The sequence below is a fragment of the Corvus cornix genome, chromosome Z, assembly GCF_000738735.6.
Source record: "Corvus cornix cornix isolate S_Up_H32 chromosome Z, ASM73873v5, whole genome shotgun sequence".
NCBI lineage: Eukaryota > Metazoa > Chordata > Aves > Passeriformes > Corvidae > Corvus > Corvus cornix.
This window is the reverse complement of record NC_046357.1, coordinates 51,669,389-51,691,107: the sequence shown is the minus strand read 5'-3', so window position 1 is coordinate 51,691,107 and position 21,719 is coordinate 51,669,389. Positions and strand designations below refer to the sequence as shown.

At 37.2% G+C, this 21,719-nt stretch overlaps 1 protein-coding gene across 1 annotated transcript in view; it reads right to left on the bottom strand.

Moving 5' to 3' along the window:
* Window positions 1-13,314: 13,314 nt before the first annotated feature.
* The window catches only part of TMC1 (transmembrane channel like 1), an 84,420-nt gene continuing 76,015 nt past the window's right edge, over window positions 13,315-21,719 (bottom strand). Inside the window, exons 16-21 of the mRNA XM_019281875.2 lie at window positions 21,056-21,123; window positions 19,235-19,474; window positions 16,566-16,691; window positions 14,926-15,004; window positions 14,695-14,830; window positions 13,315-13,833 (exon numbers count right to left, since the gene is read on the bottom strand). Of these exons, the coding sequence (XP_019137420.1) occupies window positions 13,565-13,833; window positions 14,695-14,830; window positions 14,926-15,004; window positions 16,566-16,691; window positions 19,235-19,474; window positions 21,056-21,123 (918 nt within the window). The 3' untranslated portion in view covers window positions 13,315-13,564. The remainder of the gene's footprint in view (window positions 13,834-14,694; window positions 14,831-14,925; window positions 15,005-16,565; window positions 16,692-19,234; window positions 19,475-21,055; window positions 21,124-21,719) is intronic.

Below are 21,719 nucleotides of genomic sequence, written 5' to 3'. Positions count from 1 at the left end.
AATCTTCGACATTTTATCTTTCACTTTTCCCCACCTCTGAGAATATATAGGCTTTATAGCTAACCTCCACTGGCTTTTTTACTGCTAGAAATTGAGCTATGTAAGTACATGGCTTTATAGATACTGGAAGACACTTTTTAACCTTTATTTATCAAAATGAATAAATTTTTATGAGACATGCTTGTTGCACATGCTGTTCATTTCTCTTTTTTTCTGTTTATACTTTAGTGACAGAAAAACTTCCATTTAAGTACTAATCCTGTGCAATTGATACACAAATATGATGTCCTTTGTAAATAATTTTATTATGGAGTATATTTACAAGAACAGAACATGGCAAAATTTTATTTCATAAAGGGAGATTATAAAAATTAAAAACTTTGACAGACTAGACATATAGGAAGAAAGAGACATATGTCTTCTCTGTCTCACCAAACATACCCGTCCAGGTGAAGGTCACAGCGGTTTCATTGCCTCTTTCTGTGCCTACTTCCCTAGCCCACAAGCAAATGGTTTGTTCTGAAAGATACATTTAGCTCTTTTATACTGAAAGGAAATGCACCTCTTTAAAACTAACTGTTGTTTTGAATCATTAATGCAATGAATTATTTTGAAGTTGAGACTAATAACAATGGTATTGAGCCAGGAAAATGTAAAAGAAATGTGGGGACAGAAAAAAGAGCACACCAGTTTAGAGAATCCAGAAACAAGTTAAATATTTAAAACTAAAGTTCTTACTGTACAAATAAGACATTACATAGTTAAAAAAAAATCTCTTTAATTTTTTGTTATTGTGCTGTCTGTGAGAAATTTTGCTTCTTTAAAGTACTGATGCACAAACCTGTGAATGTGTGTGACAACAAAATACAATCACCTGGTAAAATCCACAACTGCAAGGTCAAATCTTGTTCATAATAATCAGATGAAGGCAGAGGTACTCCAGGGAAGAAGGTGGACAAGATTTCATCTCCCAGAAACTTTACAGACTTAAAAAAAAGCTCGAAAAACGAATCAGGAGAAAATAAATCAGGAATCCTTACTGAGGAGGGAGAATATATTTCTATGTCAAGAGAAAAGTTAGGCTGTCAATATGGGTTTGATGCAGAAAACCACACTGAACCTTTTACAGAGGTAGAAATAAATATTATTTAACAGGCAGAAAAATTTGGTCAATTATGATGTTTTAGCATTTGTAAGTATGCATTTTTGGTTACAATATTTGAAAGCAAAAGTAAATTAAACATTCCATCCCCATGATCTTTTAAAACCATCACCTAAAAAGTCTATGTCCTAAGTTTTATGGCTCTTCCTTATATATTTCCTTAAGGAGTACATTTCTAGTAAGACTAGAGGTCAGCACACACACATGAAGAATTTAGATTTGAGAAAAAAATTTATATAGAACACACTTGGCATAATGAACAGATTCAGAGAATTCATAGTTTAATATTAGACTTAGAAGAAATGCAAGTCCATAAGGCTGAAATTCCTTCAGACATCAGTAATATTCACAGCGATGCTCCATAGCTAGCAAAGGAGAAGAAGCCGTTTGTGAACCTATGCAGCAAAGGAGAGCAAATAATTTATTCAACTTATGTGTCATTTTATTATACATTTCATTTTCTTGCCAATACTTGTAAAACAGATGCATAAAAGAGCAGAATCATCCATAAATAACCTACTAATGGGTAGGATGTTGATCAGCTCAATCAACTCAATCTTTGATGCAGTTATTAATGTGGATTTCAAGAATGTTTTGAACATCTGTAAAATCTGTTTCTACTGCTACAACATTTTTGACAGATCAGTCTTATTTTCTCTTCATGGTAAATATATTTTTCCTTTGCCATAATGCTATCCAAACACTTCCTTAACAGCAACAAAAAATGTATAGATGAATACAATCTGTCAAAAGAGTACCTGCAGAAGGATTTATATAAAAGAAATCTTCCTGGATTCAAGGACATACAGGCACAACAGTACTTTAACTTGCCTTGTCAGTCAGTGAAATAAGAAACACATGAATGAAAATTATATAATTACTTCAGAACAAGAAAGGATCCCATTTTAACCTAGGATTGAAATATTCTTTATTTCATAATCTGCCTGGCAGAAAATCATACATTTTATGTCACAATCCCATATAAATTATGTGCAGAGGTACAGTAAAAATTATTTTTGGGTTTTTTGGTTTGGTTTTTTTTTTTACTCTTCATTGGCATCCCTTGTAGAACACACCTGTGATTTCCTAGGACACCAACAAAATAACATAAATGTTACCTGTAACACATCCTTGCTGTCTGTGAACATTGGCAGGAGGCGCCCTGAAATCTCAATATCCAAGTGAGCATTTTAAGAACGTTGAAAAGAAATGTGGAAAATCTTGTGTGCTAAGCACCAAGCTAACGATTGCAAAACTGGCGAGTAATAGGCAACTAAATATAGCACACAGGTTAGCAGCAAGTTTCCTGCATTTTCAGGGAATAGCCCCTATAATCACTGCGCTCTGGAGTCTATCTCTGGCACAGAGATGCTTTGCTGCTAGTGAAACAGAAAAGGAGAAAGTGCCATCTACAGTGTAGGTTGCTGTAGCAATATTTCCTGGAGAGGCAAAAGACACTGGGTAAAATCTGGTGTCAGAAATATGACACTAGAGTCCTGCTCAACAAAGTCCATTTGCCACCAGGACCCTAGGACAGAAAAATGGGACCACAGTTTACACTGTGGTCTTCAAAGCTCACAGCTGACAGGATTTCCTCCTGAAACTGATTTTGTTACTTCTTGTAAAGTTTAGGCATATACTGGGCAGCCCTGCTTTTGGTGCTTGAAACCATCAAGCTTTAATCACATCTAGGAATACTCTAGGAGACATATGGGTATCAGAGTAATTTTGCTAGTGGAAAGATGTGTCCACAGAAACATCAGTTAATTTCAGACAAGGTAGCCAGAGGAGGAAAAATTTTACTCTGTTATTTCGAATGCAAACCATCAAAGTGGGAGTTAAATGCCCTGGTTTTGTGGATTTGGGTACGGTCCCTCAGTTGTATCTTTCTGCTGGGTGGAGATGACACAGGAAAAGCATCCACCAATTCCTTGACTGTCTAACAGAGAGATCTCAACTGAGTCACTTTGGATAGCCTTTATTTTTTTGTAGACCAACCCTAGCAAGAGAAGCCAAACTAAAAGAGCAGATTCAAGCCACCTTGCTGGAATGTAACCTTAATTCATCACAGGTGCAGAGATTATACCATCACTTGAAATGTAACATGTGTGGTTCTGCTACGTATCTTCGGCATGCCACAGAGTACAGACAATCCTACATAAGTAGTAAAATATTGCTAGCAAAGATGCTGTGAAAAAAAATTATCCTGCTGATGACAATGAGATGGATGGAGAACTGGCTGAATGGCAGATATCAAAGGTTGGTAATCAGTGGCATAAGGGATAGTTGGAGGCCTGTCATTATAGGTATCAGTCAAAATTCATTATTGGGCCCAGTAACAATGTCTTCGATGAAGGGGCAGATGCCTCCTCCGCAAGTTCACTGATTTCTCCAAGCCGGGAGGAGTGGCCAATACCCAAGTGCTGTGCAGCCCTTCAGAGGGACCTCAACAGGCCGGAGAGATGGGCAGAGAGGAACCTTCTGAAATTCAGCACGGGCAAATGCAGGATCCTGCACCTGGGCAGGAACAACTCCATGCACCAGTCCAGCCTGGGTGACCTATTGGAAAGCAGCTCTGTGGAGAAGGACCTGGGGATCCTGGTGGACAACAATCTATTCATGAGCCATCAGTGTGTCCTTGTGGCCAAGAAGGCCAATGGTATCCTGGGGTGCATTAGGAAGAACGTTGCCGGCAGCTCGAGGGAGGTGATCCTGCCCCTCTGCTCAGCCCTGGTGAGGCACATCTGGAGTGCTGTGTCCAGCTCTGGGCTCCTCAGTACAAGTGGGACATGGAGCTCCTGGAGCAACTGGGTCCTGTGGAGCCCTACAAAGATGATTTAGGGACTGGAGCATCTTTTTTATGAGGAAGGGCTGAGGGAGCTGGGCTTGTTCAGCCTCAAGAAAAGACAACTGAGGGGGGGATCTCATCAATATTAGTATCTGCAGGGAGGGTGCCAAGAGGATGGACCAGGCTTCTCTTGGTGGTGCCTAGCAACAGGACAAGGGGCAATGGGCAGAAACTGATGCAGAGGAAGTTCCACCTGAATATGAGGAAGAACTTCTTTACAGCATGGATGACCATGCACTGGAACAGATTGGCCAGAGAGGTTATGGAGTCTCCCTCACTGGAGATGCTCAAGAACTGCCTGAACACAGTCCTGTGCCATGTGCTCTGGGATGACCCTGCTTGAGCAGGGAGGTTGGACCAGATGACCCACTGTGGTCCCTTCCAGCTTTACCCATTCTGTGATTCTGTGATCCTGTGATCCCATGATGATATGAGTTCTAAATTCACAATCTCCTGGAATTTGTTTTCCTCATTTCTTGCTGCAAGATTCCCAAACTATTTTAATTTTCTTGTGACTTACAAGAGACAAAACAAACTTAGGCCACATTGTATAGTGATAGCTAGACCCTAGGTGACTTGGGTTTTTTCTGGTGCAGAAATTGTCTGGAGGGAGTATTGTTCCCTGATGTACATTTATTTGTTGTAGTCAACAAAAATGAAAAGTGGGAATTGGATTCACCATTGCTGTGCATGGAACCTGGCTGTTCTACCTTAGATTGAGTTGAGAACAGAATCCTTTCTGCATTTTCATACTTGTTTGGTGTTAGGAAATGGAAATGTGAAGTCTGAAGTATTCTTGAACTTTTTCACTCATGATGAGGAAAATGAAGGGATACATGCCTGTACCTCCTGAAACAGATGTCTCAGCTTTTTAAAACAGTGTCGTATTTACCTCCATGAGCAGTTCATGTGAGGCAGGAAAATCCCTCTGCCCTATTCTGTCACAGCTTATAAAGGCTGTGGATTTTTCTTTAATCGTATCTTTGCTTGAAACCTCTCATTACTGTGGTGTTTGGGCCATTACAGATTCACCATAATATGAATTATTTGCAGAGCTGTTTGCTGCCTCTATTGAAGGAGCTACAGTTTACAGTTTATCTGAACATCTTTGCTGTGCAAAAATGTTTCCCAAATTTTTCTCCATAAGACTTATCTACCTGAATATTACTACACACCTGTGAATTTATCCAGGAAAATGAAAATCAATACTTAATCAAGTATTGATACTTGGTTATTTTATACAAGACATGTAAGACAGAGGGCATTGGTTTTTTGACCAAATAGAAGCTTCTGAAGTGAAAATTTCCTCTGACAAGTTTGCAGTTTGCCTTTCCTGTATAATGTAAATAATGTGTAAAACTGGCTTTTTGAACAAGGATTACATTTTTTCATATTTGAAGTGAGAGAATAGATGGACTATTTTGAACTGCAAAGTACCTATAGGTTGGATTATATGATTCAGCAATATTGCTTTAAGAGCAGAAACCAAAAGACTGATTCTCAAGCAGTTACACTACCAGTTATTATCTCTAAAAAATGCATTAAGGTTGGAAAGGGATTTTTTATCCCTGAATTTTCCCATGCAATATTTCAGATGGCCTAATAAATTGCTTCTTTTAGATAGCCACAGAAGAGGAAAACTTGTACCACTGGCATCAGTTGAAACATCATATCAGCAGACTTCTGGCACGTCCACAAATTCCCAGTTGATCAGAAAGTTTAGCAGCCTTAGTTCTGTCAACTTTTACGCGATCAAGTAGTAACGATTTATTCTTTCCTAAAGTAGTTACTCACACAGATGCTGGGAAGTATCTTATGTTGTCCTGACCTCTACTGGAGAGAAGACCAAGGCACATGTAATTATTCTTTTTTCTCTTTTTTCTTTTCTTTTTATTTTTTTTTGAGGCAAGTGGAAGGGAAAGGGAAAAAAGCCCTTTTTACTTCACTGTAAGCTTTAAAAACATTTCTTATTATGCATACAGGTAATAGATTAATACATATCTGATGGCCCGTATCAGTGGGAAATAATGGTTAGGTACTCACGCACCTAGATGACCACTTATTAGTAGGTCTCAATGATCCTCATTAGATTTAGAGCACCTTTGCAGTGGGATCCTCACAAACAGGTAAGAAGGTTAAGCTACCTCAAAAAGTTCACCTATCATTCAGGACATGATGTAGTCAGTAAATTTCACAATGTAAAATAGTTGGAAATAAAAAAGTGAAGGTAATTTTTTTTTTAAATAATTTAAATTCAACTTGAATTCAGCAATTAATAAGGTGAGGACACCAGGCGTCCTTCTGCAGTCAATGAACATAAATGCTGGATTATGATCTTTATTTTGAAGTGATAGACTGAATAGCGTACAAGCTAAACTAAAAGTGCTGTCCACAGTTAGCAAGGAAGAAAGGCAGAGAGCAAGATTTCAGGAGAGAGAGAAAGACAAGGAAGAATTGAGGGACAATTTCATTAAGTTCAGATACTGCAAGAAAAATGTGACATATTTGTCCTACAGTTAAAACTGGTGAACTACTGAGACAAACTATTTCATAGTTCAAACACTCTGGAATATAAAAATACAGAAAAGAATTTACCAACAAAATTTTATTGGCGTGAGAGGTACCTTCAGATAAAGGAACAAGTTAAAGGCAGGATTCAAAGAGTGCCTTTAGAAAGCATTGGAGTCATGCCAGATATATGATATAATCTTTAAAAAGTAAACATATCTAGCCTGGCCTACCTCAGGTAAAGGCCTAAATAATCATACATATAACCAGTGGCATTCCAGCGGTACTCTGTAAAATGGCATATGGAACTGACTGTAGGACAGTGAGGTAAACTCATACATTAAGCAAATATCATTTTAGCCTTTGACTCAATTAAGAGCAAGAGGAAGAGTACTGGCACTTCTCTCATCTATACATCACAACAGGAATGAAGTGATGGAACCCATGTGTAAAGGAAGTCCTACAGTCAGAAAAGGACTGCCTTGCCAGTTTGCGCTTTCAGCAACGTTGGTCAAACACAGAGCACGCCTCCTCCTGTCTCAGTCATGGCATGGCCATCCCAGCACAGTGCCTCTAGAGTAGTATGCATGCTTAACACACAGGGATTGCCAGTTTCACAGGCAGAGCATGGATATATTTCATGAACAGAGAGGATTCGCAGACATGTTGTGCCTTGTCCCAGCTATGGCGCATACAGGAGCAGCAGCTGCAGGTCTGGAAAAGGGTGAGCAGCCTCTCAAGGTAGCATGGCAGCTCAGGAAAAAAAACAGATCCTGCTTCTGCTTTGTCCGATTGGTCCCATATGGCATGGCTGGACCAACTTGTCACCAGGGTAGTGGAACTACAGCCACCACCACAGTGCTACACAGACAAAGGAAAGAAAGTCACTGTCCTCTCATCAGGATCTGTCTGCTCTTCATTGATCCTGCTGCAACCTTCCATGGAAGTATTACTAAAATCCTGGTGCAAAGGGAAACAAAACCAGAGAGCAAGCCAAGGTTAGAGGCAGCTCTGTGCTGACAATGATTCATTTGTATCTCCACTGAACAGATATGCCAGGAGACAGCCCCGCGATTTAAGTCCTCCTTGATTTAAGGCAATGTTTAGAAGATGGGGACCCACAGGTTGTTGATCAGGATTTGCAGCGACTTCAGCATCCTGATGTGGAGATAATGGCTGGGCTAGAGTGTATGATGCCTAAAGATTTTTTGCTTTTATATATTTTTTATATATTTGTAGTTTTGTAGATTTTTTATATATAGGTGTATAGTTTTTAACATTTTCTTACACTTTAGAAGAGTAGGTTACCTTTTCTCACACATTTATGTCACCTTCTTGAAATTCTGTTTCATCTTATTTTAAAGAAAAGAATTTCTAATAAGAACACCCTGTTTTACACCAGCGTTTAGGAGACACATAAAAATATAGGGCAAGGAACCCCTTGGAATCTCTCCGATAGGGCAGGTCCAAGAGTGGGTTACCAGGACAACCAGTCTTTTATTGGATGTACCTGCTAGATATGGTAGTTAATTAAACTCATTAAAAGTGTGGAAATCTGATACTGTGCATGCACATATAGCTATATTTTGTGCACCTGAAAGCTTTCATTATAGAACTGCATGTTATATTACCACTTCAATATTGTTTGGAAAGTTTTTTTCAATTCCAGGCAACAAGAAGCTGTCTGGACAACATGCCTTAATCACAGGTTTTTAATTGCCCCTGGGAGGCAATACTGAATCAGGAGAGGAGACCAGATATTAACACATAACCTGCTTTGGAACTTAGGACATCAGCTGTTAGAACGACAGATAGATAGATAGATAGATAGATAGACAGACAGATGGATTTACTCCTAGTCTTGCCTGGTGATAAAAATAGCTTCATATTATACTGGCAGATGGTGGGCATTAAGTTTCTCTGAAAGATGTAATTTATAGTAAATTGTCACTGTGTCTCAGAGTATCTCACTTTCAATACATGTTATGCCATATTCCTCTGTTTCTGGAAACAACAGAGTATTTGCTTTCCACTGTGCAACAAAGTTCATTTGAGGATAGGAAACACCAAGTGCCAAGGAGCTTATTTTAGCAGACAATATTAGAGAGCAGAGTTTACAAACTGAGAATACCCATCTGCATGAAGCACACAAGAGCAGCAGTGCCACAGAGAGAACAGTCAGTCTGCTCTCACGTGGTAGGACTGAAGCAGATCTTGAAAATAAGAAACTGCTTGTTAAAAAACACAACAAAGACTTCTCTATTTTTAATGCAGTTGCAGCTGGAACATGGCTGATATATGGTCCTTCAGCATTATTGTTGTGTGTGGTTGTCAGAGACACCAGAAGGTGCCAGAATGGTGCAATACACTGGCAACAAGAGCATGCCTTTAAAATTATGTAAGAGGTTTTAGAGTCATTCAGTCTTATTTATTTACTCATACAAGGACTTTAAGAGCACAGTTGCTTGGCTCAAAACACTATCAAGGCCACAGAAGTAATGTACCATAAGATAGACCACCACAGCAGGAACTTGAGATAAAAATTAGGACAGAAAGGCACTAATTCCAGGCCTGAAGAGGTGAGATCTGGTTAGCACATCATGGTTAACATATCTGGACAAAAATTCCCCATGTGGCAAACTGTGGGAAAGGAAGGAAATGCTCATATACACACCCCACCAAGTTATGAGAACAGCATCTACTACCACCCCATGGATACCAGAAACTTGGAATGTATAAAGGTGATATCCCCAGAAGAACAGTTCTTGGATCCGTACCATGGAGAAGCCTGGCTCCATGGGTGTGATTATCTTCAACTTGAGCTCTCTGTCTTTCTCTCTCTCTCCCCATCCCCACCCCCACAACCTCCCTTCTATTTCTTTTTATGTCTCTACCTCATATTTAGTGTTAAATAAAATCCATATACTCATCTTATTCTGTGATTCTGTGATCCTGTGAAATTATTTACTTCAACATATGGTCTCATTTGCACTTTAATTCAGGCAGAACATCTCTCACTAATCATCATAACAACAAGCCTACTAGGCTTACCAGCTTTGGGGAAGAATGTCCTCAGCATTTTAAATATGATTCCTTTAGACAAGTGAGTGTGACTTGCAGACTTTCCAAAATTGTCTTCTATCCAAGGTATCTGGACCCATGGCTCTATCTGCAGAGCATTTCTTAGGTGATTTAATAAAAAAAAGTTTTGAAATATCACATTTACTTTCAGCTAGCAAGAAATTAATCCCATGTTAATTACAATGAAATTTTGCTGCATATTTTCACACTATAAGGATCAGATTGTTATTTTATATAAGTTATGGTTTAGATTGATACCATATTTCCAGAGGTTATTGTGTTTTGCTCAAGAACTGGCCTTCATACTTTAAGAACTTATGAAATTATTTTAGAAGATTTTGTTTCCTGAAATTATTACATATCACTTTTTATCTTTCTTCTACTAATTTTTCCAAGTCTTAAAAAGTTTTTATTTTTATTTATTTAAGTTTAAAAATCTAAGACTCATTCCCTATCAATTGTGCAACCTAATTGTCCCAATCTTCTGTTAGCCAGTTCTCTCTCTTTTGGTAAGTTCATTGCATGAAAGTAGTTTTTAGCTTGTGGATCAATCACTTGGGATAACTACGTGTACCATTTTGTAGTCAGAAAGTTCAATATTTTAAAATTATAGTTTTGATGGATACAATTATTATAGATTGAAAACTATTGGCTCTAAGAATTATAGAATTTAAATATTTCCAATGTAACTGTTATAACTGATGCAATATTTTGAGACAATTGGTTATAACTATTATTGACAGCAAGTTACAAAATGAATTTTTTTCTTATCTATTTCTGAGAAAGAGAAGGAAAAATGTTCTGGTTCTATTTATTTATTAAGTTCTTCAAAATGGATTAAGAATGTGGTATATCAAAAGCTTTCCACAACTGAGGAGAGCTGGCAAGGATAGGAGTCAAATAGTAAGTGATGAACATTGTTTACTGAACACATCATTAGTTGCGTATGATAGGAATGTACACATACAATAATGGATCTTAGCGGAAAACCAACCACAGGTATTGGAAATTTTCTTTCCTTTTGCAATTTCAAAACTAAATTGCCAATATTTTTGAAAAATTACATACCTGTGACATTAAGAGCACAAACTATTATGTAAAAATGTGCAGAACATTTCAACAAAAAGTCAGTGACCAAAGCAAGCCTCAAAGTGTGTAATACTACTTTTCATTATTATTTTACTAACATTCCAACAGATGTGATTCATAACTTTCTATAACTATGCACTGCAACTGAGATGTTATATCTCAAAAGAAAGCAAAATATTCTGATGTCATATACTAGCTCCTTTCTTTAAATCTTCATGTTAAGCAGAATAAAATAATCAGAGTCTTGAAGTGCAGATCAGTACATTCAGTTTTTCCCCAGACACACAAGGGGATTATATTTATTCCTACCTTGAGTTATTATTAATGCCAAGTATCTTTCAGCCTTTTACACTAATCTAAAACCTTCTAATAATGTAAGTACAAGAAAATATTTCACAGAGAATGTTTACACATATGATATTGGTATATCATTACATATGATACTGGTAGTGTTTTTGCATCCTAACATTAGCAACGTTTCTATGTTGTACTGAAATCACAGCATCTCAAAACATAGTGATGAAATACCTTTACTTTTAAGTACCAAAGAATAAGAATAAATATCTCCTTTTCAGTCACAGCAGCCTGATGAACATCTAGCTTTGCTGTTGTTATTCATATTGGCTATTACATGTTCATCTCTGCATATACACATGTATTATGAGAACACATTGATTGTTGAAAATCAATACAGCATACAGATCTAACAGAAAGCTCCCCAGAAAAATTTCAGCTGGTGGATTCTTTGCTGTGTCTCTCCTCTATTCATGATGTAAACCAATCCCACAGAATGAAATACTAAACCCATTAACAATGAGAAAGCCTTTAACATCCACAGAAAATTTTCACTCCTGACAGAAAAAGGAACCCTTATTAAGGTCTGTGTACGTAAACATCCCTCTCCATTTTAGGGAACCAGACTGCATTAAAAGTACTTTACAATGCTAATTTACTCCAACACCTCTTGAAAAACTCAGCAGGATCACCAAGCTATAAAATATCTTTAAACTCAGTTTCTTCACCTTTTCTATAAAAAATGATCTATCTTCTAAGGAATAGCCAGAGTTTTCTTATTATGAAATGCTAACAAACAATGACATAAAGTCTCTGTGCAAGTCAATATTTCAGGATAGATAAAGCCCAGCCTGTAGGAAAAAGTTTATGCTAAAAGCATGAAAACATTAGAATACTGGGTCCCATGCTTAGCTTCAGTAAGACGACTGACAATCTTGTGGTTTTGGGCTAGAGACATGGGCAATTTAAAAGTTAATCCTGTTGGAAAATTTCAAATTATTAAACAGTTTGAATTACTGTACTTTTTCCATTAATCTGAAGTTCATAGATGAGAAGAAAGATGAAACAACATACACTGCACTTATCTGTGCTTTCTCTAATTTAAAATGTAAGACTCACAGCCTGCCAGTTGCAGATACGTCTACTAGTCGACACTCATGGAAGCAGTACAAGAATCAAGTCAAGTACAAAGTGAAGTCTCCTCTGATTAATCCTTCCAGGCTCTGGCAATTGATTTAAAGACTGCTTGACCTGGAAGTTGTATCTGGATAATTGTGGTTTATGGTGATGCATAGGTTATGCTGGGGGGGGAGGTCGGGGTTGGTTGTAAGCCTTTTTTTAATATGTTCCATGATTTAATTACATGCAGATTGTTTTGTGATGTCACAGATTGTTTTATACTAGGTCAAGATTTTTCTACTATACAAAATGAACCTCTATTACACAGAAGGACCTCAATGGAATTACATTTATTTTTTGGAATACTATCAGTAGATTAATTTTGTTACTAAGCTTGTGACCCTTCAAATAATTATTAAGACCAATGTTCTGAGAAAGGAAATAAGATCAGAACATAAAAATCAACCTATCTCTTTGGAATAAATAACATCAACTTGCCCCTGGGCTTACATCTATCCTGTGTTTCCACAAGACCTGTCAGAAAAATAACCTGTTCCACCTTGGGCTATGTAGAGACCAATACAAGTATCCAGTCATAAATTCACAGAGAAGATTATACCATACCTATTCTTATGCAATGTTAAATGTCTCTATGCCACTACAGCATTTAGGTGAAATTAATGAATAATTGTCTTACCTCCATTCCCCAAATATGTTTTCCTGCACAGGAACTATTTCTTTACCAATCTGATTTTTTAAATTTATTTCTAGTCTTTAAGAACATGATAAAACTATTACTAGCTAAAAGTGGTACTGTAATAGGAGTTAAATTTTCTTCATAATTATAGGTGAACTATTTCTTTTCTTTTTCCTTTTTAATACTTTTACAGAGACTTTACATGCAGCTTTCCCTTGTTTTGGTCCTAGTTTTCCCCTGTACAATCTGAAATCTTTGGCTACGCATATCTCACCTGCAGAGGACAAGATATATGCAGGGTTTAACTGATTCTCATAAACTTTATACACAGCTGTATTTTCAGTGAAATGTTCTTCTAAGGAAAAGCAAAAGATATTAGTGACACAATTTCTTTTAAGCATTTAAGAAAAGTCAACTGAATACAAATTGTTTTCCACTCTTCTGACAAGTATCCCCAATAAAAATCTGAATACAAATTGTTTTCCACTCTTCTAACAAGTATCCCCAATAAAAATCTGTAATTTTAACAATTTATTGATACAGGCAACACATTTCCACAATGCCTCCAAACACAAGAAGACATATGCCATGTTTTCTTCTGAAGCTCCCATGCTGCAAAAAACTGAAGCAAATGGGTTACTTCTATGCACATGAAGATTTACAACAAACATGGTGAGGTTCTGCTCTTACAGGAGTGTGTTTGGGTTTAGGGCCACTCTTCCATCCTCCAGTGTCCTTCATCATATTACACTATTCTTAAGGCTCCTTATCTGTACAGGGGAGGACCCCTGGGAATTCCTGGCTGCATCCCTGGGAGGCATGGATTTCCAGGTGGATAGCCTGGCACTCCGGGCCTCCTGGGCCCTGGTGGCCTTGTCACAGCTATGGATGGTGGAGGAAGGTTTCCTCCTCGGCCCTGTGGAGGGTAGTGGCCATTCAGGGCAGGGCCAGGATGCTGGAGTATCTGAGAGGAGCTGACTTCTTGTGGCTGGGCTGTCTTCTTTGATTCATTGCCATCCTGTCCTTTCTTGCTGTCTGAAATGTGTTTGGAGGACAGAATTAACAAATGAGCATGCAGATCAGAAGTTCCCTGACAGTGAAATCCAGCAGCTGCTTGACCACCCTAGAGTGCAGTACAAAGTCTGGGCCTCCCCTGCCAACGCCTGGGGTTATGCACCTTCATGACCTTTGTGTCGTGTTTTCCATCCAGTTCTGTCCCATGCGGGCAGGTGGGGACTTTCTCAAGATGCAGTTAGATACCATCTATCCGTGGTGATGAAGGCAGTAATTACACATGGCTCTTGCAAAGACAGTCATCTCTAACTTGGTTTTCCCTCTTAGGCTCGAGGCCGCTTAGTGGCTATAGGCATACACGCATGATGAGGGAAAGGAAACAGCCAGCAAAATCCCTCAGGTCAGACTGACAGCCACCTGCCCCAGCCAGGCTTTCAGATAAGGATTGCTTACTGTGTTCTCAGTACGCCTTCTCCAGGCGAACCTGACACAGGTGAAAAATGCTCTTTTGCATAGCTCTGGGTCAACAAAATATAACAGAAGGGTAGTAGATTTAAGCTTTGACTGGTTTGTGATAGATGAAACGGATCACTGAATCTTAAACTTAAACCAGGCTTTAATTTTTTTCAGGAGGACTGAGACTTTCACTTCATTATAGTTCAGCTTTTTGCTTTGGGGCCGCTGGGTATGGAATAATGCTGCAAAATTTCTTAAACAAGCCAAAGAAAGAAGTGTGAACTGGAGATTAGGTTAATACTTGTGATTCAGTATTTCGAAGGTGTTTCAGGAGATTATAGAAGAGGAAGCAGCCAAGTCAGTGAGGCAGACTAGGATCACACATACATGAATTCCTCATCCTGAGACATTCAGACCAGATCTTACCTTTGTTTGGAGTGGATTCATCTTGCTTGTCTCCTTTAGGCTTTGCCTGTGGTGGTTCTGTCTCAAATGGATTTTCCTCTTGTTCATTTGATTTTTGTGCCTTTTGTTTATTTCTTCTTTTATTTTCTTCTGCTTGCTAATGATAGGGAGAGAGAAGGGATCTTTCAGTGACCTGAACAGCTTCTCTAATATTTTGTAAAATGAAAAAAATCAATAAGTCTCTATTCTTACACTTTGTAACTTCTTTTTAAGTTCCAAGTTAGCTTCCTTGTAGGATTTGGATGTCGCGTTGAGATAATAAAGACTCAGGCTAAATGTAAAGAATAATAGTTTCTTGTTAGACAGTGATTTAAATATAAAGACTCAGAACATTCCTGTAGCAACCATTACAGTTGTGATAGTATAAGCTCTGTATCTTTTTCTCATTTATTATGTTTAATCAGTACTAGTATTTTGACAATGAACAATGTGCTTCCTTACATTATGAAGAAGGCACTGTTATTTCAGGGGGGGAAAAACAAAAGAATTTATTCTATCTATTAATATTGTACACTCAATCTTACAGTATTTAAGAAAGATGTTTCATTAAGTAGTGCTTAACTGTGAAGTGACTTCTATAGAACAACTTATAAAAGTTAAATAAGTTGCATGACACACTTTAAAAATACGTAAATGATATTTATGAAAGTTTCTGAACAAATATAGTAAACAATCTGAAATACTGCCAAGAAAACAACCAAAATAATATTCCTTTTTTTTTTAATTATTACCTCCCTCTTCTACTAAGCAAAAATGTAAGAACATTTTCATCTTTTAGTGTATTGAATTACTATTGTGATAACTCTATGAAATTAGTAGTCCTCAACATCCTGATTTAGTAAGAAAAAATCTGCTATGAAGTCTTTAAGCGACATAAGGAGTAAATAATTAATCAGCATATGCTGTTTCCTCTGCTTTGCCTGATTTTGCCTTGTATTTTCCCTCTTTCTTTTTTTCTTCTCCCTTATTTTTAGTGTCCTTACCCTTTATAGTTGTTAAAATAGAACATGATGTTAAGTGAACCTTGGCAAAATTTCATCTCAGTATTTCACATTGCTTATATAAAGTCCTTTTGTAATTTCTATTGTGTTCTGCAATCTTCTCTACATTTACTTGCAGTTCTTCAATACAATGTTAAATCCCAGCTCATCTCTGTATAGAATTAACTTTTAGTTCAGCAGTATGCTAAATAACCCAATATAATAACCCAACCCAGCAGGTTAAAATGCCCTGATAAAACAGGACTCTATAAAATCTCTAAGAGCAAATATTCTGGGGTCATTTTTCTTTACCAGGTACTGACTCACAAAAGTCTCTACTAGCCTTATTTCACAAAGTCTCCAAAACCCTGTGCCATACTCCTGTCCAAATAATATAGAGTATAGTTTTTATGTGTAAAGGCACTGAATATCAGATTTCCTGAAAATTACTGAGGATAACTCTGCTTCATGATGTTCATGTTTCCACTGAACTTGGTAATGATTTATGGTGTGCTGTTCTGATTAGTGGACAAGGTGATCAAAGTTACAGCACTGCAGATTCCCTATGGGCCTTTTGCATTTTAGTAGTTTTGTAACTTTTGTGACAGGAACAACATTTTTTAAAAGAATAACTAAACCACAAAGAAAGCCATTGAACAAAAAAGAGATATCAACCTTTCTGCAAATGCACATTAAGTATGCTCAAAAAAAAGACTCATGAATTCTTCAAGACACTCATCACTGGACAATGAGCACTGCATTTATTAGATATTCAGGCAGTGATGGCTGAGAGTGAAAGAAACTTAGCTGACCTTAGATAAAGCAAGAATTGAGTTAATATTCTATACGTACACCATAAGCAATATAAAAGGTAGGATAAGTCCAGGGTTAGAGGCATAACCAAATACCTTCCCAAACCAGGAAGGGAAGTCGTGCTCCAGAGTTTCTGATATGACTTCATACATTCTAGTCTTCCCACTATTAAACAGAAAAGTTGACAATATAACACATACTAATATTGTAGCAACTACAAATATATAAGTTAATCTTATCACATCAAACCTGGAAAAAGGATAATAAATGTTATGTTAACATTATTTAAAACTTTACACTCTGAAGGGAATATTGTCTAAAGTAGTATTTATGTATTCTAGGGGGAAAAATAGACACCAAAATTCTTATTGTATGCTAATAGATTTTGCCAGGTTACCACCCAAATTATTCTTCAGTGAATCAGTGTATGAGTTGCAAACTCCATCCCAACCAATGAGTGAAGTACTGTTTGTGGTCTATGAATACATGGGGGAAAAAATAAAATCCTGGGTTTTATGGTTGACAAGCAAAAAGTGATCTGTTTGCAATTGTTTTTTGTTCAGCCCAATTCTCGTCTCTCTTTGGTGTGTATCAATACTACACAAGTCAGTGGCTGTGTTTCAGGATATTTTTCTTATTGTTGCAGAAATCTAGTTACCTTCATATGTAATTGTTCCAGCTCATTAGAAAGTGTTTTCTTCCTAGACTGTTTTCCTTCAGAAGTGTATCAATAGTTGTTCCAAAAGTCACTTTCTGTTTATTTTGCCTTTTTCTGTGCCTCAGGGCACAAAAGTTTGACATTCTTAACCTGGACAAGACTGGCAAAATTGGTCTCTGTATATTAATTCTAATTAGTAGTTTTACTTAGTTGTAGGAATTGTCACCAAATTGCCACCTGATTGTCTGGTCACTGCAGTTTCCTGCCACGGTTCTCAGAGACAAATTTTCTGGCAAATGGGTCTTTATCTTAACTCATTCTCAGTGTTTACACCCTTTCAAGTAATAAACATATTTCAGATAGAATTCTTCAGACCTTTTCTTCCTCTCTACTTGCCCTACCCACTCACAGTAGATGAGGAACTCCATTCTCTTCTCTCCTCATGCTCTCCAGCACACACAAAGCTCTCTCTACTGCAATATTGCTAATTCTATCCCGTCTTCCCTACTCCTGGCAGGTCTCTGTTGAGTTTCATATGTTGATTTAATGAATGGATTAAATTTAACAAAAAAAAAAAGCAAACAAACACCCGGAACTAAACCCCAAAATATTCACAAATTTCAAAAAGGATGGGACACTGAGTTACCAACAGGAAAATATTTTGGTTTTTAAATGTAGAGGCATACTCTACCAGTATTTATTCGCTGGATGTTCAACTGTAGCATTACCTATACTGGAGCTGAATGAGCCCTCATCAGTTTCAAGCGCTCCCCATTAGGAGTTACATTGAAGGTTTCACTTTTTTGATGAAGAACAACATATCTCTGCACTTCACAGAGAAAAAGTGGCAAGCATTGTCTTTCTCATTTTGAGGAGTAGTCTCACCATTTAGTTTATACCCAATTCAATAACTGCTGCTACTGAGATGTGACCCCAAATATCTCCCTCAATATTTTTTTGCTAGGACTCAAATTAAAAAAAAAAAAAAAAAAATTGTACCTCTTGTTTTGTTATAAATTCTTCTCTAAATTCAAGCAAGTTTCTGTCTCATCAGAATTTTTGTCATGTCAGATGATTCTCCCTTTTAGGTACCTGAGACTATTGTGATAACAATCTCTGTCATTTTGCCTTTGGCCAAATTTAATGTTGTGAGACTGCTGCTCCTATGCAAAGTGCACTGGGGATCATACAAATGTCATTTTACTCACAACAGTAATGTATTATTTCAACCTTGCATTGCAACCAGAATGTCTCTTTTACTATTCTCCTACTCTTGCTTCGTTAATATTTTCTTCAAAGAAAAGCCTCAAAGGCTAAAGACTTTTAAAATTTTTAATTTCTTGTCTTGTCTGTTGTCATGTGATACAACTCGTTGTATTTGTATCTCATGTTGCCTGGCAGGTGAAGATGATGAAAATTATCCTAGACTTTTCAGGTACTGTGCACAGAAGGAGAAAGTGTGGCAAAGTCTAAACTAGCTTGAATGCAAAGCATGTGTTTGCAGGGCAGGTCTAAGTGTTTAGAAGGGACCAATGACTATGGAGGCCTTGAAGACTTCAGAAACAAATTCAGTTTCACAGAGGTAGCACAGACACATTAAATTCTGTGAGTTGAAGGGTCCCAGCATTCAAAGACTGAACCACAGTACATTTAGCACACCCTCACACATTCTGATCTGCCCTTCCTACAGGTCGTACAGACATTTCCTAAAAGCCCTCTCTTTCAAACACAACAGCTCACTGCTCTACTCCTTAAGAATAATTTTTCTTCAGTGCAGCAGTAAGGATAACCTTTTTACAGTAAAATTGACAAAAAGAAAAGGTTTTCTGTTCTACACCCCAGATAAAACTTTCTAAAGAGTTAGTCAGTTTTTCAGGATTCCAGCTTCAGTAATTATCCACAATGAGAAATACACCACGATTAAAGACTCAGCATATCAGGTGCTAACGCTTACTATAGAGGCACTTTTTCATTCCTGCATTGTTCACTGCAATGTGCTGAAGCAGTTCTTTACAACAACTGCAAAAGATGAAGATAAAATGCAAAGAACCTGAAAGGACCACAGTCAAAAGATGGAGGGATGGAGACAATGGTGTACACAGCAGGCAGTGTGGAGAGGAAAAGGATGAAAAGCAGCATGGCCATGTAGAAGTTATTGGATCTGGAAGCCTTGAAGACCCGTTCTTGGGGGACATTGCAGCACATCACTGCCCAGCACTGCAGGTACATCGATGTGTGGAGGCGGAACACATTGATTGCTGGGAGACATGGAGCATAAAAAGATCCCATCCTAGAAGAGAAACAAATTAAAAAAAAATAACCACTTTGTTATTTATGGTTAACTTTTGTTATATTGTTAACTACTTTGGACTTCTGTCTTCCTAGGTATGCCACCCATTCCCTCTGTCAATGTGCTTTGCAACCATGCACACAGTGCCCTAAGAAATTCATACAACCAACTTTATGGGGTATTTTAACTGGTCTTTTATCTTTGCTCTATTTTAAGAAAAGCTGAAGGTGTATGAAGAGAATTATCTCTATGAACTTTCTGTTTCCAAGTCACCTTTCTCTGCAACTTAATTCAAGACTTGATGAAATGCTATTCACTCTTAATTTGTCCAAGTAGCATCTTTCTTGTGTTGTATAAGAAAGAACAGCCTTAAAACTAGGTATTAACAATTCCTACAGCTAAATATAAACAAAATAATTTCATTCATAATTTATTATTTTTATTAATATACTAGCACCTTTTTATGAAGGATATTTTTGCTTAATAGACATTTATCTTCTCTTGCCGGGGACATTTAGTGCTTCATGCCAACAACCTGCTTCTTGATTCTGTTGAATAGATTTTTTTCCTCATTATATATGGTTGCATGGTTATGACACTGAAATAGTTGGCACATTTTTTTAATCACACCTTGTTTCTTGTGTCACGCTGACTGAAGAGCAGCTAAATTCATTTTCCTGGCCAAATGATACAAAATATAAGAGATCGGGAATCTGCTTCTTCCTTAATCCTTGCCCATGTGATCAGGTGATAAGGTGATCAAGCTAAGCTGCTTTGGCCCTGAGTGCCTCAGACAAACCAGGAAATATATTTACATTAGGGTTGGAAAGACCTTCTGAGTACAGAAAAATGACAGGCTTTATTATATTATTATATCTCCTTCCTCTTTTCATATGCCTTAAATGAAAAGATAAAGGGCTTTACAGAAGTGAGGGCTTTCACCACACGAAAAGCCTGATCACCAAAGACATAATAAATGTAAAAATTAGGCCTTAGCAAGAACTGAGAAGTCAACAGTGCTTGCAGAGAACAGTTTCTGAGGAAGACTGAGCATCTTGCACGAGGACTCTACATGGTGTTCTTTACCAGTCATGTAAAGTCCAAAAATGGAATTAAAACCTAGATTTTTTTTCTCCTCTACATCTAAGGACTAATGCTGCAGGAGTAGCATTGTTTACACATCCATGTGACTGGACAGATAAGTGTAAATACATTCACTTTAAGGCCTTTTGCACAGGAACATGGGAAATGAGTGGTAAGGTATGTTGAAGGGCTAAATTTCAAAGTAAAACACGACAGCAAGCAGTCAGTCAACAAAAGCATGAGATTAATCCTTGCAGCTTTTTACTGGTTGATCTTACCAACTCAGTGCAAAAGCCTGATGTATGTTGTCCAATAATCTTAGCCCAGAAATAGTTTTGAAGTGTTCCCACCGGTTGCAGTTTACCAGAGTTTGGTACATGTTGCATTAACATCCATAAAATTAAGGAAATGGGACACAATCAGGATTTCAGAAAAATCCTTCACAGACACAGATAACTGATGCCATCCTGCAGATACAACACGCTTTGCCACACCTACCAGATCATGCCTTGGTTAAAGATCAGTCCCAGCACATTTCCACTTATATCAAACTCAGAATATGATGGCTGAAAAACATGAGAGAGATTTAGGTTTGCACAAAGGATCTTAAGGTGAGTTACAGTAGATTAAAATTCTCATTTCCAACAGCAGCAGCACAATGGCAGCATGTTACAGGGCCTCTTGTTGCATCTTATCAGTGAATAATGAAATAAATAATAAAATTCAAGGCCACAGGATAGCCTTTAATATATTATATTATATATTATATAATATTGCAGTATTTTATTGAAAATCTTTCTGAAATTTGTTCAGAGACAGGTGCTAATGGAGAACTAAAAATGGTGCTGGGTACTGGGTAAATTTTAAAGCAACAATTCAGAAAATTTCTATTGGAATGGATACTGGTTGTCAAAATAATGTGTCCTCCAGTATAGCATCAGCAGTGAAATTTAATGTAAGGAATGTGATTTACTTGATTTAATATCTGATTGAACTCTAGCACTATTTTTCATTTTCTTTTTGTATTTCAGCTGTTGAACTTTTGAAGTATTCCTTTTAACCTTGATAGAAGTTGCCAATCATTTTCTTTGTTTAATATGAATATCTTATTTCTAATTTGAGTGTTTGATTCTAATTTTTCCTTTAAGATTCAGAACTTTAG